The 15,642-nt window shown below is 41.8% G+C and overlaps 2 protein-coding genes across 3 annotated transcripts in view; one reads left to right on the forward strand and one right to left on the reverse strand.

Moving 5' to 3' along the window:
* Window positions 1-6,378, forward strand: part of frmd4ba (FERM domain containing 4Ba) — a 32,583-nt gene extending 26,205 nt beyond the window's left edge. For both annotated transcript variants that reach the window (XM_089009984.1, XM_089009983.1), the window contains 3 exons: window positions 1-67; window positions 1,404-1,533; window positions 5,093-6,378. The exon at window positions 1-67 is cut by the window's left edge and continues 712 nt beyond it. In XM_089009984.1, the coding sequence (XP_088866110.1) occupies window positions 1-67; window positions 1,404-1,533; window positions 5,093-5,204 (309 nt within the window). In that variant the 3' untranslated portion in view covers window positions 5,205-6,378. The remainder of the gene's footprint in view (window positions 68-1,403; window positions 1,534-5,092) is intronic.
* Window positions 6,379-9,495: 3,117 nt separating this feature from the next.
* On the reverse strand, window positions 9,496-15,626 carry LOC148890783 (PRA1 family protein 3-like). The gene is made up of 3 exons (XM_089009439.1): window positions 15,392-15,626; window positions 13,270-13,487; window positions 9,496-13,027 (listed from the first exon to the last, which is right to left on the reverse strand). Exons 1-3 carry the CDS (start codon window positions 15,568-15,570, stop codon window positions 12,852-12,854), a joined length of 573 nt encoding a protein of 190 aa, XP_088865565.1. The 5' UTR covers window positions 15,571-15,626; the 3' UTR covers window positions 9,496-12,851.
* Window positions 15,627-15,642: the final 16 nt, after the last annotated feature.

A 15,642-nucleotide genomic window follows, 5' to 3' on the forward strand; every position in this document is an offset into this window, starting at 1 on the left:
TACCAAATCGTGCCTGCACCCTTCAGACATAACAACAACAACAACCGGAACCACTCCTACTCATCAGGTTAGATGGGTCTCCAGGCCATGGCAAGCTAATTCTGTCTTAAAGGACAACCGACACCCCGGACAAGTTGCGTCCATAATTTGTAAAATCACTTCAAATGATTTCTACTGAGCGCATTTTACAAAGATTCCACTGCATATAGCTATAGGCTCGCGCTGAATATTCATGAAGTCTTGTTTTCGAGTTGATGACGATGCCCTAAGTGACGTCACGGAGGCAACGCCTGTGACCGAGAAAGTGACACACAATCCATTTTGGGTACTTTTTTTCGTCTGAAAACACAGTGTTGATTGCAAAATTAGAAGGAAAACTACATAAATAACGCGATGGTGAATCGTTGTGTGTCGCAGCCAATTGCGGTAACACGCATAAAAAAGGTGTAAGTTTACACAAATTCCCAGCGGACAAATCAGCCCATTTCCAACGGAGCTTGTGCGCCATATTGTGCATTTTCTGGGCGCTGCATTGGAGTCCAGACGGCTCGAATTGATATGGAAGGACTTCTTTAATTTATTGCAAACATTTATGCTTTCGTCTTCAGAACTATTTGAATCATATTCAAAGTCAAAGTCAGCTTTATTGTCAAATATGCTAATATGCATGACATAGACCACAGATGAAATTACTGTCCTCTCGGACCCAGCATGCAAGGCACTTGACATTAACAAACATAATAAACATGAAAACGCCAATTTGCCGGGAGAGGGGAGACGCTGCGTGTTCATGCGCCGGCATCTTGGGGAAAAATAAAAAATAAAAATAACAAATAATATGACAACTCAAAGACACAGAGTCATTCATTCTTCAGGAATTGCTGTACTCTCTTTGTGATGACATGAAGCAGTTCTAGATGAAAGAGGAGAGGATCAAAGCATCCATTTCAGTAGTGGATCAGGAACTTCTTGGTGGAATTTGCGCGTCTACTACAAGCTAAATGTTGAAAGCGAACACGAAGCTGTAGCATCCATTGACGAAAATCAGAACTAATTCAGAACTGGATGAGTAACAAGAAAGCATCTTCTCCGAATCTCAACTCTCTGAAGCCATTGTTTTGATTCTGGGGCAAGGCAGTTTGTGGAGGAGTATCCTGGCATGATGTCATGAATCTGCCCAGTTTTGAGCTCATTTTGTGGCAGTTTTGCGACACTTTAAGTCATTTTTTATTGGTGTTTTGCATTTGACTAAAAATATCAGCCTGCGTGTTTTGGCTATTTTAGATGCTATAAAACGTTTTTCTAATGTCAGTTAGGAAACAAACAAAAAAATGGTGTCGGTTGTCCTTTAACATCCAGGTCACCTAATATTCACCAGCGGCGTCACTCTGCTATCTTGTCAGGTTCCTCAAATGGAAATTGGCACGGCCACATCAGTGGTCATGCGAGAGCGGGCTGTGACATTCCCAAGCAGATGCCGCAGACGTACAGCTACAGCACAGCTCCTTTTGGGGGCCACTCCGCGCACGGCAGGTAAAAAGAAAAAATGTACGCCTTCATGAGCCATTTGCTGATGTAACATTTTCAAAATTAAATTTGGCGGTTTCCTCGTGGACCCATACAGTAACGACAATTAACTCATTCACTGCCAGACAAGGTGCAAAAACGTGTCCACTCCAGTGCCAGGGTTTTTGTCATTTTCACTCAAATTGCAGAACCCACAGAATATTGTGTTTTAGGACGACATAAACATTCAATACAACATTAGAAACCTTAGACTCCCTCCTTTCATCAGAAAATGAATAGTTAATCTGGTCTGGAATTTTCTGAGCTTGAAATGGGCCCGGCTGTACTAAATACAATACAATCCATATACAGTAAAGTCTCGTTATATCGATATTCAAGGGAGTCCGAAAAAATATCAATATAACCGGGACTATCGATATATCCGACCCTGTTTGCATGTAATTTTCTCCGTGCGTGCATAGAAATAGTATCGATATAACCGGGACTATCGATATATCCGATATCGATATAACGAGACTTTACTGTATATTGATTTATATAGCACTTTAACAACAGCTGAAGCTGTAACAAAGCACTAACATGGACACAAGGTAAATCCTGCCCCCTCTTGGAAGGGAAAAATACATTGCCAGAGGTTTGACCAGCGCTTTATCGGGACCCCCGCAAGAAAAAACAAAACCTGAATCAATTAGGGAATGGCGCTCCACGTCACACTTTTCAATCCCCGAATAAATTTGGGAATGGCAGCGAATGAGTTAATGTACGACAGACGCTCCCCACATTATGAACAAGAAACGTTCCAAGCGGTCGTTCGTAAGGTGAATTTGTTTGTAAATTGCTTCCGTGCTATATTTTGTATGGAATGTATGTTTAAGTCAAAGACTGAACGGAGAAGTATTTACTTATGCATCACGTCCTCCTGGAGCCTCAACTGAGAAGATGGATTTCCTCCCCGCCCACATGCTCTACGCAGTCAATCGTAAGCGAGCTCGGCGGATGGGGGCCTGAACTCGTTGGCAACACTTCAGCATAGGTGGCCGCTGATTGGCCCTTGAAACCTCCAATGTGTCTTTGTACGTGAAGTACAGTATGCAGGCAATCGCAAGCGAGTTCGTCTGGAAAAAAGGCGTGCAATACTAAATCTAACTTAAAGCATCTCTGTCCAAACATTTTTCGACATACCATACCCACTAAAATGTTCAGATGTACCGTTTTGTCATAACTTGAATGTTCGTAAGCTGGGGAGCTTCTGTATATGTGCGTAGTAGTAATTCATTTATTTTTGTATTCTCCACAATTCTAAAAGTGATCTAAACAGACCTGAAAAAGGCATCCGCCCATACAGGCCCCGTGGGGTGGCTTTCACATTAATATGGCCGCTGACCATATTTTACCATTTTTTTGGCAAAATATTGATCGCTTGGCTGTGTCACACAGGGCCCACTTCTAGCGTAATTGTCATGCAGCAGGTTGCATTCCAATGCAGTGTGCTTTTTTGGGGGGCGGTGGGGCCCCCTGCTCACATGCTGCCTTTCATCATTTTTGTCCACACGTGCAGATTTCTCCCAAAGCTTCAATAACAAAGTTGAGACCTCCACGGAGGTGTACCCAAACTATATAGCAGAACACTTGTGCCCTATTTCTACAGATAATCGGAGTGATTAAAAAATAAATAAAATAGACTGTAAATGCTGACACTAATGTGAACTACTGATCGAGGTCAAGTGATGGTCGAATGGTCCCAAGAGCTTCCTCTAATTCCTTGCCAAATTCTCATTCAGCCATTCTGAGTGTGTTTTTGTAGCGAGGGAGCACTCAAGTGGCAGAGGGAAAATGTGGCTCCTGAGCACTGTTAGCATACCTGTCAACCTTGGCTAATAGCTGCCCTTATAAATGATGACAATTCCCATATAAAAGTTGTAGTACGCCGTGCATTATTTGAAATGCTAAAAAAACGCTAACACGAGCGGAAATGCAGTTTACCGCGCATGCGCACATTGAGCTTTCAGAAAGCATAATGTGCGCACATCATGATCTTATCTTATCCATGATCTTATCCATCCATTACAAACTTATCCATTCAGCGTATTCACCTTGGAGACTCTCACATTCTTTTTGGTGGCGACCCGATCCTAGAGTTTTTCCCTTCTTACTTGGCGGGTCTCCCATGCTTACTTCTACGTTAGATCTAGTTGATTCCTCGATTACAACACAAATGCCGGACTTCAAATACGCAAAAGGAAATAGAAAATCAAACGAAAACAATGTGACGCGCATGCGCAATATCATGCTTCATCGACGAAGACTCGATAACTGCAGAAAATAAATGCCTGATCGAGGATAACTTTTGCTGGTACAGTGATACCTCGGTTTACGAACCCCTTGGCTTATGAACTTTTCGGTTTACGAAAGTTAAATTTATGAAACTTTTACCTTGGCATATGAACTTTTTTCGTACACGTAGCTGCCTCAATGAGTGATATGTCGTTCGCGAACGAGCCCGTTCTTCTAACAACAAAATGGCAGCCGACTGTTTTTGTCCTCTATATCCCATCAATCAGGCTCCTCAAACAACCCGCACAAGCCATCTGTACACTTGATGCATAAAGCTATCAACCCAGCTAAACAGAACACAATTGATGAGGAACTAGATCAGAATCAGAATCATCTTTATTGCCAAGTATGTAGATAAAATTATCACAAAGAAAGCACCTACAAGGGACTATTCCTCAAGATGGTGAATGAAGGTTACATTCCTCAAGTGTTTAGTACTAATGAAACCGGCCACTGCATTCCATCAAGACATCGACCATCACAAAAGTAAATAAAATGACTTTATTATACAGTACAGTTTATTTCTTTAATTATAATACCATAGCACATTTATTATAAATAAATCAAGGTATATTTTGTGTAGTTTTAAGGCTTAGAAAATTCGGAAGTAGAAAATTATGTTTTATGGGGACCTGGGAACGGATTCTTCTCATTTTAATGGTTTCCTATGGGAAATAATTTTTTGGGATACACACTTTTCGCCTTACACACTCTGTCTGGGAACCAATTAAGTTCATAAGCCAAGGTATCACTGATTACCGCGGACACCGTGACAATATTAATAATTGACGAACGCGTTGTCGTTTGCTGCCAGTGACCGAGACGATCCGGATTACAGCCGAAATGGGTCAAACAAGATCGGTTTTATTATTTTTATTTTATTTTTTATATGTAATCGTATAAAAGTTGTTATATGGCGTACACAATTCAAAATGATGAGGAAAAAAAGCGTATAAAATACGGGGAAAACGTATAAATTGGCAGGGATGTGTTAGATTCCTTGACTGTTCGGCGACATGGAAATATTTGACTATGGGTGGCGCTAGCACAGTCCAGCACTTATAGGTCGATACCGCAATAAGTAGCGTACACATGTTGCTCAGATTAAGCGGCAGATGATGGCTGGCTGGATGGATGGATATTTTTTGGTGGTGTTTGCTGCACGTGAGAGGTTCCTTGTCACACCAACATCTGCTCCACGCTGATCATGTTTGTTTTATTTTATTTTCAGATCCCACGTGGGTGTCAATCAAATGGAGATACGCAACCCAACGCCAACAAGCTTGGACCCACAAGATGGAATACACTGGCACGAAGACTCCAAACCAGGAACAATAGTATAGCTACCTGTCATTCCATCACTTTTTTTTTTTTTTTTTTGCATGACAAAGCTGTCCCTGTGCCTTCGACCGCACTTACCTTTTTTTCTGAATGAGGAGAGCCAAAGAATGAAGGAATTTTTACACGCACAAGCCAAGCAGACTTTATGCTCGTTTGAGCAACAGTTCTCAGAGCTTCTGCAGACTTATTAATACAGGTAAGATCCGACTTGCGACCACCTGTACTTACGACCACGACCTCCAGACCCTATTTTTAAAATTTCAATTCTACGCCTGGCTAGCAGGCTGGCAACGCGTACGCCAATTGTGGCCAGCCACCATCTCACTCTCGCACAGCAAAACAAAACGTGTGATGGCACCAGAGGGGGTAGTGTGCGAGTCATTATCCTCCAAGTTTCTCGTCAACATTTTGAATGGATTTCGACTGACGACCATTTTGACTTACGACCGTTTGGTCAGAACAGAACTCGTTCGTAAGTCGGATGTTACCTGGTTTAAGTTTTGCTCTGCAGAAATTTAACAGCGCCGTGTCTCATCTTGAGCCGCACTGAACAACTTTGAACGCATCTTGTCCTGCAACTTGCAGACGACACGTGTGAAAATAACCATGAAGGACCAGACAGGGACTGATAGAACCTGATCAAAAAATTTACAATAAATGAAGGAGCGCGTTAGGAGTGAACCGGACAAAAATGGCTTTCCTGGAAAACTTTGCATCTAACACATAAATGTACTTTTATTTCCGAATAACTTTGAAGCACCAAGGCTACTTTCTATGTGCGTTTCTGTTCACTCTGTGTGACCTTTTTCTGAAACATTGTACCATCTTACTGTACTCTAAAGCACACCAAGTCACATATTTGTGTTTCGTCAAACACCAGTATTACTACTGAGTATCTTAACAAAGATTACTGCCACTCTACTCCACACAAATTGGACTTGGAAGAGAATAAACTATCAGAAAATGAAAAAAAGAAGTTCTTTTACGACATCCATGCTGGAACTCATGGACTGGTGCTCCAGATTTTTTTTACTGTTAATACACTGGTTGTTTGTAGAGCATCTTGTGAATTTTGAAAAAAAAATCATGTAATATATAGCAAAAGCTTTGTTAAGCTGGTTCTTAGGATTTTGTATCATTTCACTTGTTTGAATAAAAAAAAAAAAAATCAGGATTGATTATCTGCTTGACCTGAAAGTCATTCTTGCCAAAGGGTAAGACGAACGTAGGATTAAAGGACAACCGACGCCTCCGGACAAGTTGTGTCCATAATTTGTAAAATCACTTCAAATGACTTCTACTGAGCGTATTTTACAAAGATTCCACCGCATATAGCTATATTTTACCTTTTAAGACTTGCGCTGAATATTCAGGAAGTCTTGTTTTTGAGTTGGTGACGATTCCTGACCTCACGCTGAGAAAGTGACGCACAATGCATTTTGCAGTACTTTGGTCTGAAAACTTCGTGTTTATCTGTGCTGATGGGGAAATTAGAAGGAAAACACATAAATAATGCGATGGAGAATCGTGTGTTGCACCAAGACAACTATTTGATATTCGCTGACACAAATTCCCAGCTGACAAATCAGGCCATTTCCAACGGAGCTTGGGCGCCATTTTGTGCATTTTCTGGGTGCTACATTGGAGTACTGATGGCTCAAATTGATATGCAACTACTTCTTTGATCGATTGCAAACATGTATGCTTTCCTCTTCAGAACTATTTGAATCATATTCATAAATGGATGAGTAACACGAAAGCATCTTCTTTGAATCTGAAGCCATTGTTTTGATTCTCGATCAAGGCAAGACGTCTTAGCATGACGTCACGAACAAGGATGCGGGACTTTCTGAAAATCCACAATTCACAGCTCAATTTGTTTTAGTTTTAGCACACTGTGTCATTTTTATTGGTGTATTGCATGTGACTAAAAATATCAGCCTGCGCGTTTTGGGTATTTGAGATGCTATAAAACGTTTTTCTGATGTCAGTTAGGAAACAAAAAAAAAATGGTGTCGGTTGTCCTTTAAATGTTCCTCCCATTAAATGAGCTCATTGAATGTCGTAATGAAATAGTCTTGCGATGTGTACAATTAACAGTGCCGCACGCAAAACGAGGTGATTGAAGCGCTTTATAATTGTTCAACCTTGGAAAGCTGTGAAGAAAGCAAATTAGTTTCTGACAAACCCAGAGCAAGGTTAATTCTTCCATGATTGCAAACCTGCCATGGATAATGAACAACCCATGATGTTGTACAAAAGCTTTTCCGTTTTGCTCTTGCAGTCCAAAAGTTGTGTTTTGATTGATTTTTCTCCCCCTTTTCACACTGCTGTCTTGCCATGCTGGTTTCTTGTGCTCTTAAGCCCCGAAGCCACCAAACCGGTCTTTGAAACTCACCACACCCATTTGGCTATGAGTCACGTACCCGTCTGTCCTCAAATAGCCCTTTTCCAACTCTATTGTCCTGCTGTGAGTTCGGGGCCAGTTTTCCCCCTTTTTTTGTTTCTGGCTTGAGCTCTGATACTTGAAAACTGTCTCCAAGATTCAAAAAAGATATGCATTTGTTCCCGTTTTAACCTTTCACCCAATTTCATTCCCAAACACGTTTTGTGTGAATTGGTCGACGCAGTTGAGCAGATCGACTTGCTCGTCATGTCCCCGAGCGTCATGCTTGTTGGTGGAGATCAAGGGAGCACACCAGCTTCAACACAAAGCAGTTTTTGACATCCAGCTGTCTCTGGGCGTCCGCTGATTCAAACCAGTTGCAGGCAGGCACTGATGGTGAGTCTCACTGTTCAAGTGAGACTGTGTGACATAAACAAGGCCTTCTTGTATGTTGTTTTACCTCTGCTTTTGACCAAAATCTGTCCCAGAAACCTGTTCAAAAAGCCAATTTGTTTGAAAATCAAAACATTTCTCATTATAATTAATGTAAACATCCATCCATTATCCGTAGCGCTTATTCCTCATTAGGGTTGCGGGGGGTGTTGGAGCTTATCCCAGCCGGGGGACACCCTGAATTGGTTGCCAGCCAATCGCAGGGCACACAAAGACAAAATGTTCAATCTGCCTGCCACGAATGTTTTTGGAATGTGGGAGGAAACCGGAGGACGTGGAGAAAACCCACGCGGGCTCAGGGAGAACATGACAACTCCACTCAGGGAGGCTGGACCGGGTCTCGACTCACGACCTCTGCACTGTGAAGCAGGCGTGCTAACCACTCCACTAACTGGCCGCCATTAATGCGTATGTGTAAGCTCTCAGTCGTACAGGAGTGGTCCATCGATGAGAAGGTTTCTTCAGCCGTCATCTGTACAAATTTGAAGGTGTCGGACGTTTCGCCTCCTATCCAAGAGGCTTCGTCAGCGAACTAAAGTCTGACTGGTCGTATCGGCCCTATTTATATATCCCTAATGTCTAGACATGGCAGCGCCGGACACAGCTATGATAGGTCCCTACTCTCAGGTTGGGGGGGGGCAGAGGACCCCTCCCTGTGGCCCCACTGATTGTTCCTACATTCCTGACTAACGACTGGCCCATTTCCCCCACTCCCACCGGTATCACCTCATCAGCATTACGAATGTTGCCTAACCTGTTTTGCCTAAGCAGGCTATTGTATGAACGATCCAAATTGAACCTCACCCCACAGACCGGTTTAATGAAGGATTTAGTTGTTTTATGAGAATCGCTTCTTTTACCCCCCTTTCAAACCAACTATGTCAGGGGTGCTCACACTTTTTCAGCATACGAGCTACTTATAAAAACAACCAAGTCAAAATGATCTACCCACTACAAAAATGCAAAATATAATTATTTTCAAATGTTTTAAGGATTCTTTGTATGTACAATGTATGTTGATGTACCTTACATAACTTAATAAGCCAATATTGCACAACACACATCATTACTACATATATATAACATAATAAATAACTATTAACATTTTTTTGTAATTACCTGAGTTTACTTTGATGACTTGCACTGAATTGAATCAGCCAGGGATGCATAGTCCGGACAGTAGATTCTGCCAGCCAGCCTCAAGCACATTTCCAAATGTTCATCAGTCATGGTGGACCGGTATTGGACTTAATGATCTTCATGTAGGGAAAGGCTGACCACATAAATAAGTGGAGCCGAATAATGCAGTCAAGGAGGTAGCACATTTCCTCATGTTGAGCATTTTAGCGCATAACGATTGTTGGTGGATTATGCAATGGTAATTCAAGAAGTCTGCCTGCACTTGGCAATACGCATTTTGAAAATGACATCGTGAAGAAAAAGTCCACCTCCCATTCAAAGTCAAAGTCAGCTTTATTGTCAAATATGCTAATATGCATGACATACAGCACAGATGAAATTACTGTCCTCTCGGACCCAGCATGCAAGGTACTTATAATTACTTAACAAACATAAACATGAAAACACCAATTTGCCGGGAGAGGGGAGCCGCTGCGTGTTCACGCGCCGCCATCTTGGGCCATTCCGTATGAAAGTAATATGTTTTTGCCTTCTTACTTGGTCCAGCTTTCTCACTCATTTTGATCACCATATGTTTTAGCAAGGGCTTAAAATCTGAGGTAATTCGCTGACTAGGTTGTAAATTTTGCTACGTTTAGCACCGTTGTTTACGCATGCGCGGCGACCTAAAGGTCAAAATTTAGTTGTCATCTGAATGGTTGCCTTGTATGTCACCATACGACCAGTCAGACTTTAGTTCGCTGACGAAGCCTCTTGGATAGGAGGCGAAAGGTCCGACACCTTCAAAAAGTACAGATGACGGCTGAAGAAACTTTCTCATCGATGGCCGCCATTAATGTTATCAATGTTGCCTTTTTTTAATCGATATTGAATACAAACTTGTCGACTCACAATAGAACTTTACACGAATATGTCAGATTTGCAGCGATCTCAGCCTAACACGTCTGCCTTTTAATAAAAACTTGATTTAACAACACTGATACTCAGTCACAATGAGACGCGACACGAGAAAGTGACGTATAAGGGAGCGGAAGAGAGTCAGTTTTTTTTTTTTTTTTGGAAGAGCGTCAGAGGTGGTGCATTCAGCTGCGCTCAGTTTTATCAAAAACCCATTTTGGTTGCAAACCGAGGCATAAATCCTGACATTTTTGGTCAAAAACGAGGTTTGACTGTATTTATTACTCGGTGGCACAAGCTAAATGTGTCCAAGGTTATTTCAATTGGTTGTCTGGAGCGTCTGTCGACTGTTTGAAAGCGAGTGTTTCATCGTGGGGTACAAAAGGATCTTGTGAGGTTGCGTGGCTGAAGACACCTGGCAGGCGTGCACATGTGCCTCGAGGAACGTCTGCAGCTGTCGTCAAGAGAACAAGAGCCTCCACCGTACACGTCTAAAACACAATTTGACTTGAGCTCTAGAGACGGTGGCGCTTCACAAATTGTACAATATGGAAGACAGCATAATATTATTATTATTATAATACATTTCATTTTTAAGCGCCTTTCAAAACGCGGTCACTTTACAGTTACACAGTTACAGTATATTTTCTTCTGTGGGTGAGCAGCGGCAGCCACACGCGCCAACGTTCACTCAACCCGGAAGTTGAGTTCAAATAGAATAGTAAGGCAAATAGATAGAAAGCGAGCTAGCAAGCCAGCCAATAGATAGTGAGGAACTACAGCAGCGGTTTGTGGCTGTTAGCATCGCCGCTAAGCTAGCAGAGCCTTTCAACCAGCATTGGATTGGATTGGATTTGCCTTTATTTGTCTCGCAGTGGTTTCACAGCAGCAAAATGATAAAAGTGATTAGTTTCTTGGTGTATCTCAAATCAAAATTCACCATCCCCACTTTTGGCCAAAATCATTCCTCATCTGACGCAAGGTTCACGACCTGTTTTTAAACGATGCGCGTGTGGCTGCCGCTGCTCACCCGCATGAAAAAAAAAATCATGTGACTGTAAAGTGTCCTTGAGAGTTTTGAAAGGCACTTATAAATGAAATGTATGATTATTATTATTTATTATTTAATAAGTGTTCATGATTTTTTTTTCATAAACACAACAATCACACAATAGCTGCGTGGTTGTTTGAAACATTCAATAATAATCCCCTGACGACACTTAAAGGACAACCATCAGCATTTTCCGGGACGCTACATTGGAGTCCTGATGGCTCGAATTGATACACAAGGACTTCTTTAATCGATTGCAAACATTTATGCTTTCCTCGTCAGAACTATTTGAATTATATTCATAACTGGATGAGTAACAAGAAAGCATCTTCTCCGAATCTGAAGCCATTGCTTTGATTCTCGAGCAAGGCAAGACGTCTTGGCGTGACGTCGTGAACAAGAGGGCGGGACTTTCTGAAACTGAAACTTTCCGAGGTCATTTTGAAATAGTTTTGAGACACTTTAAGTCATTTTTTATTGTGTTTTTCATTGGACTAAAAATATCAGCCTGCGTGTTTTAGGTATTTTTGACGCTATAAAACGTTTTTCTGATGTCAGTGAGGAAACAAAAAAATGGGGTCGGTTTTCCTTTAAGTTGATTATTTTTTCCAAAATTGGTTGTCGTTAAAGATTCTATTTTTGCGGACTAGAGGCCCACAACAAATGAAGACTTAACAACTAAGAATGGACAAGACAAATAATTAAAGCAGAAAACCTTTCGAAGAAAATATTTCATCTAGATCAGTAAAATAGCCTGCGTCGTTTTATGCTAACAATTCTCAAGACACATGGGACAATAAGTCTCTTTGAATGTGGAAATGTCGCAAAATTAAAGTCAAGGTAATTTAGAATACAAGTGAGGATCGATGAAAGGGTTTCTTCAGCCGTCATCTGTACTTCTTTGAAGGTTTCGGATGTTTCTTTACTCATCCGAAGAGCCTCGTTGTTACCAACATAACTTTAGTTCGCTGACAAAGCTCTTCGGATGAGGAGCGAAACGTCCGACACCTTCAAAGAAGTACAGATGACGACTGAGAGCCGATGCAGACATATAAGTGAGGATGTTAAGCACGCAGGGTGAGTGTAAACTAAACGAGTCGACACGGTGCTTCCTGCGTTGACGTTTTGAGATGAATTTTTAAGAATTCACACTCCAATCACTGCTCTGTGCTGTGTGCTCCAAAATGGAGCAGTTCATCGATTAACGTCAAGCAGGCTAACCAGCCACCCGGTGGACCCCGTCAAGATTAAAGAGTCGGGGGTGCATCAGGAACACCGATGGCTTTGACTTCACACCTCAGAACCTTTTGAAGTCTTCATTTGGAATCATTGGCGCTGTCATGTGATTCGTGGATTCTTTTCATCGTGGCTACAAACAAAAGAAAGTACTCTCTATTTATTGCAAAGAATCTGGGTTTGGCTACTCCCTATTCACATGAGAATGAAGGCTAAGGGAAAGTCAGGTTTCCAGTCTTTTGGCAAGGACATGTTTACAGTGTGCATTCACTGTGCCTCGGAATAAAAAGTTTTACTTGTGGGAACGCTGCCAGAACTGATGTCAGTGTGTGTGAATAATCCAAGACAGATTTGAGATGTAGGGATTCGTCGAGAAGGAGTGGAACACCCCGCGGGGTCAGCGCACCGTTTGATTCTCTTCACAATACAAGGGAACTCGTCAGATAGACACATGAGTCAGGATCGTCAACTCCTTTCTCAGTCCAGTCACTCCTTCATTTTGGCCTCCAGGAAGTTCTGGATTTTTTGAAAGTTCTCCTCTTGCTGAACAAGCGACTCCAGGAGGATGCCCATCGGAGATCTTTTCAGGCCGGCACACTCAATTTTATTCTCCAGTTTATTCTTCATGTTGCGGAGGCGAAAAGAAGAATGGGCCAGTATCACTGGAAAAAAAGTGCATTCATATCTTTTTTTAATGGATTTTTCTCCAATCCCACATACTATCTTTTTTTTCTCCATTGATAAAACCAACGCAGTGATTCCCAACCACTGTGGCATGACCGACTTTGAACTGAAAGCAATTCCACTCGATCGTAATAAAATATTTAATTTTAATTTGCCAGTGCCTTGCCTCAATAAAGGTTGGGAAACACTGATTCAATACAAACAACTGTCTGAGACTTACAGATGAGCGGTAAAGTGATTGCGATCATGAACACCATGACACTCCCTAGAATGGAGATCAACACGTAGCTGGCCACCAAAACCGCAATCAAAAAAGCTGTGGGCTTGTGCTTTTTGAAGGTCCCGATGACGCTTCTGTTATCTGCCGCCCACACCCAGCCCAGAAAGACTCCTGACACCAACGCCATGGCGGTGAACATTCCCAGAGGGTTCAGAAAACTGCAGGACAAGAAGGACAGGAAGGACACTGCGGCTCAGTTCTTTCGGTTAAATGACGAGCTGATTTGAATTTGGTGGCGAGCACAGCCAAGTGGTGAAGATGAGTCATTACAACAACAAACCGACAAACGACACTGCCTGTTGGGAATGTTAGAGTTCCTGCTAAAATTGCAATCTAAATTGGAAAAAGAATAGAGGTTAAAGGTCGCTGTTGTGTTCACAAGTAAGGACAGCAACTGTTGACTTATAGACGCCAATGATGGACTCTTTGTCACCATCTACAGCAAAGATGCTGTTGTGGATAAATAAACGTGTTGCGTGTCTGTCATTGATGGCTTTACACGAACAGCTGACTAAATATATGACTTAACGAGCACCGTCACCACAAATTGGGTAAACAGCATGACAGACCATTGCTATACAGTATTGAGCAAGACTTTTTTGCCTCACCGGCGTTGACTTCAGCAAAGCTCGCATGAGGATGACTTAAAGGACAACCGAAGCCTCCGGACAAGTTGTGTCCATCATTTGTAAAATCAATTCAAATGACTTCTACTGAGCGTATTTCACAAAGATTCCACCGTGTTGAGCTATATTTTAGGTTTTAAGACTCGCGCTGAATATTCAGGATGTCTTGTTTTCGAGTTGATGACGTCACGCCTGGAACGCCCCTGACCGAGAAAGCGACACACTATGCATTTTGGGTACTTTGTTTGGTCTGAAATCTTCGTGTTGATGGCGAAATCGTCAGCTTGGGCGCCATCTTGTGCATTTTCTGGGTCGCTACATTGCTGTCATTGACGGCTCGAATTGATATGGGAGGACTCCTTTCATCGATGGCAAATATTTATGCTTTCCTCTTCGAAACTATTTGAATTATATTCATAACTGGATGTGTAACAAGAAAGCATCTTCCCCCGAATCTGAAGCCATTGTTTTGATACTCGATCATGGCAAGATGTCCTGGCGTGACGTCACGAACAAGGGGGCGGGACTTTCTGAAACTGCATCTGCGCGGTCATTTTGAAGTAGTTTTGGGACATTTTAAGTCAGTTTTATTGGTGTTTTGCATTTGACGAAAAATATCAGCCCGCATGTTTTGGGTATTATAGATGCTATAAAACGTGTTTCCGATGTCAGTTAGATAACAAAAAATGGTGTCGGTTGTCCTTTAATGTCTTGTACAAAACTGCCCCTAACACAATCTTCGGTATGATTACAAAATCCAATTATACTCCAAACAATCTGTCCAAGACAGTGCTCTGCCATATGAGATTTAAGCAAAGTGACAAATTATGCATATTCGTGGTAATTTCATGCATAGCACGGTGCAAAATGTGGTTATCGTGTCTGCCTCGTAGTCAAGAGAGCCAGATTTGGATTCCTGTACTTTGGTTGGGTTTTCTGCAGAAGTTTTGGATTCCACTCACAATCCAAAACATTCCTGTTATAATTCAAGTGGATGAAATAAAGGATGTATTTATAATAATGACCATAGTTTATGTCGTGGCATCTGAGAGGTATAAATCTAATCATCTTGAATGTTTTTTCTTTGATGATGATGATTATTAATTAGTATTATTAATTAGTATTATTTCCTTTGGCAACCATTCACCAAAAAGTGACCCTCCCTCCCCCAAAAAATATTTGCGTCAATCTGAGCATAAAATATATTTTTTTCAAAGTCAGGTTTCCACCTGGCGTCCTGTCAACCCAGCCCAATCGGCATGGAAGTGACGACAGAGAAGAATATTGATGGCTGCAGCTGTCATCACAAAACAAACAAAAAAACTTGGCATGGCGTTTAATATTTCCTTGTTGGGAGTTCAGCAATTAGATCATCATAAACGCATTAGTGACATAGTTGATTGATTCCACGATATAGCAGATGCAACGTTACTTACCCGACAATCAGGAAAACTAAAATAGAAACGGCCAGATAATTAGTTTGATAGTAGAGCAAGTTGCTAACAACTCTGTTATTCCATTTCGCCATATCTTTCGTGTCCGGTTTGGCGAACCGCTCCCATCCGGGAAAGAAATCGTCCCACTGTCTTAGTGGCGTCAATTCGACTTTGGCCATTTTTTAACGCGACGAATCTGACATCAAGACAACCGGACCTCAGTCAAACGCATGCGTTCTTTTCTCGCGGGA

The sequence above is a fragment of the Hippocampus bargibanti genome, linkage group LG12, assembly GCF_051943395.1.
Source record: "Hippocampus bargibanti isolate YZ-2025 linkage group LG12, ASM5194339v1, whole genome shotgun sequence".
Taxonomy (NCBI): domain Eukaryota; kingdom Metazoa; phylum Chordata; class Actinopteri; order Syngnathiformes; family Syngnathidae; genus Hippocampus; species Hippocampus bargibanti.

Bases quoted from the DNA above. Each gene is read 5' to 3' on its own strand.
- LOC148890783 (XM_089009439.1), bottom strand. From the start codon at position 15,570: ATGGCCAAAGTCGAATTGACGCCACTAAGACAGTGGGACGATTTCTTT. The intron at 13,488-15,391 runs GTAAGTAACGTT...CTTGTCCTGCAG, and splicing joins TTAGTTTTCCTGATTGTCGG to TTTTCTGAACCCTCTGGGAA. The intron at 13,028-13,269 runs GTAAGTCTCAGA...CTTTTTTTCCAG, and splicing joins AATCACTTTACCGCTCATCT to TGATACTGGCCCATTCTTCT.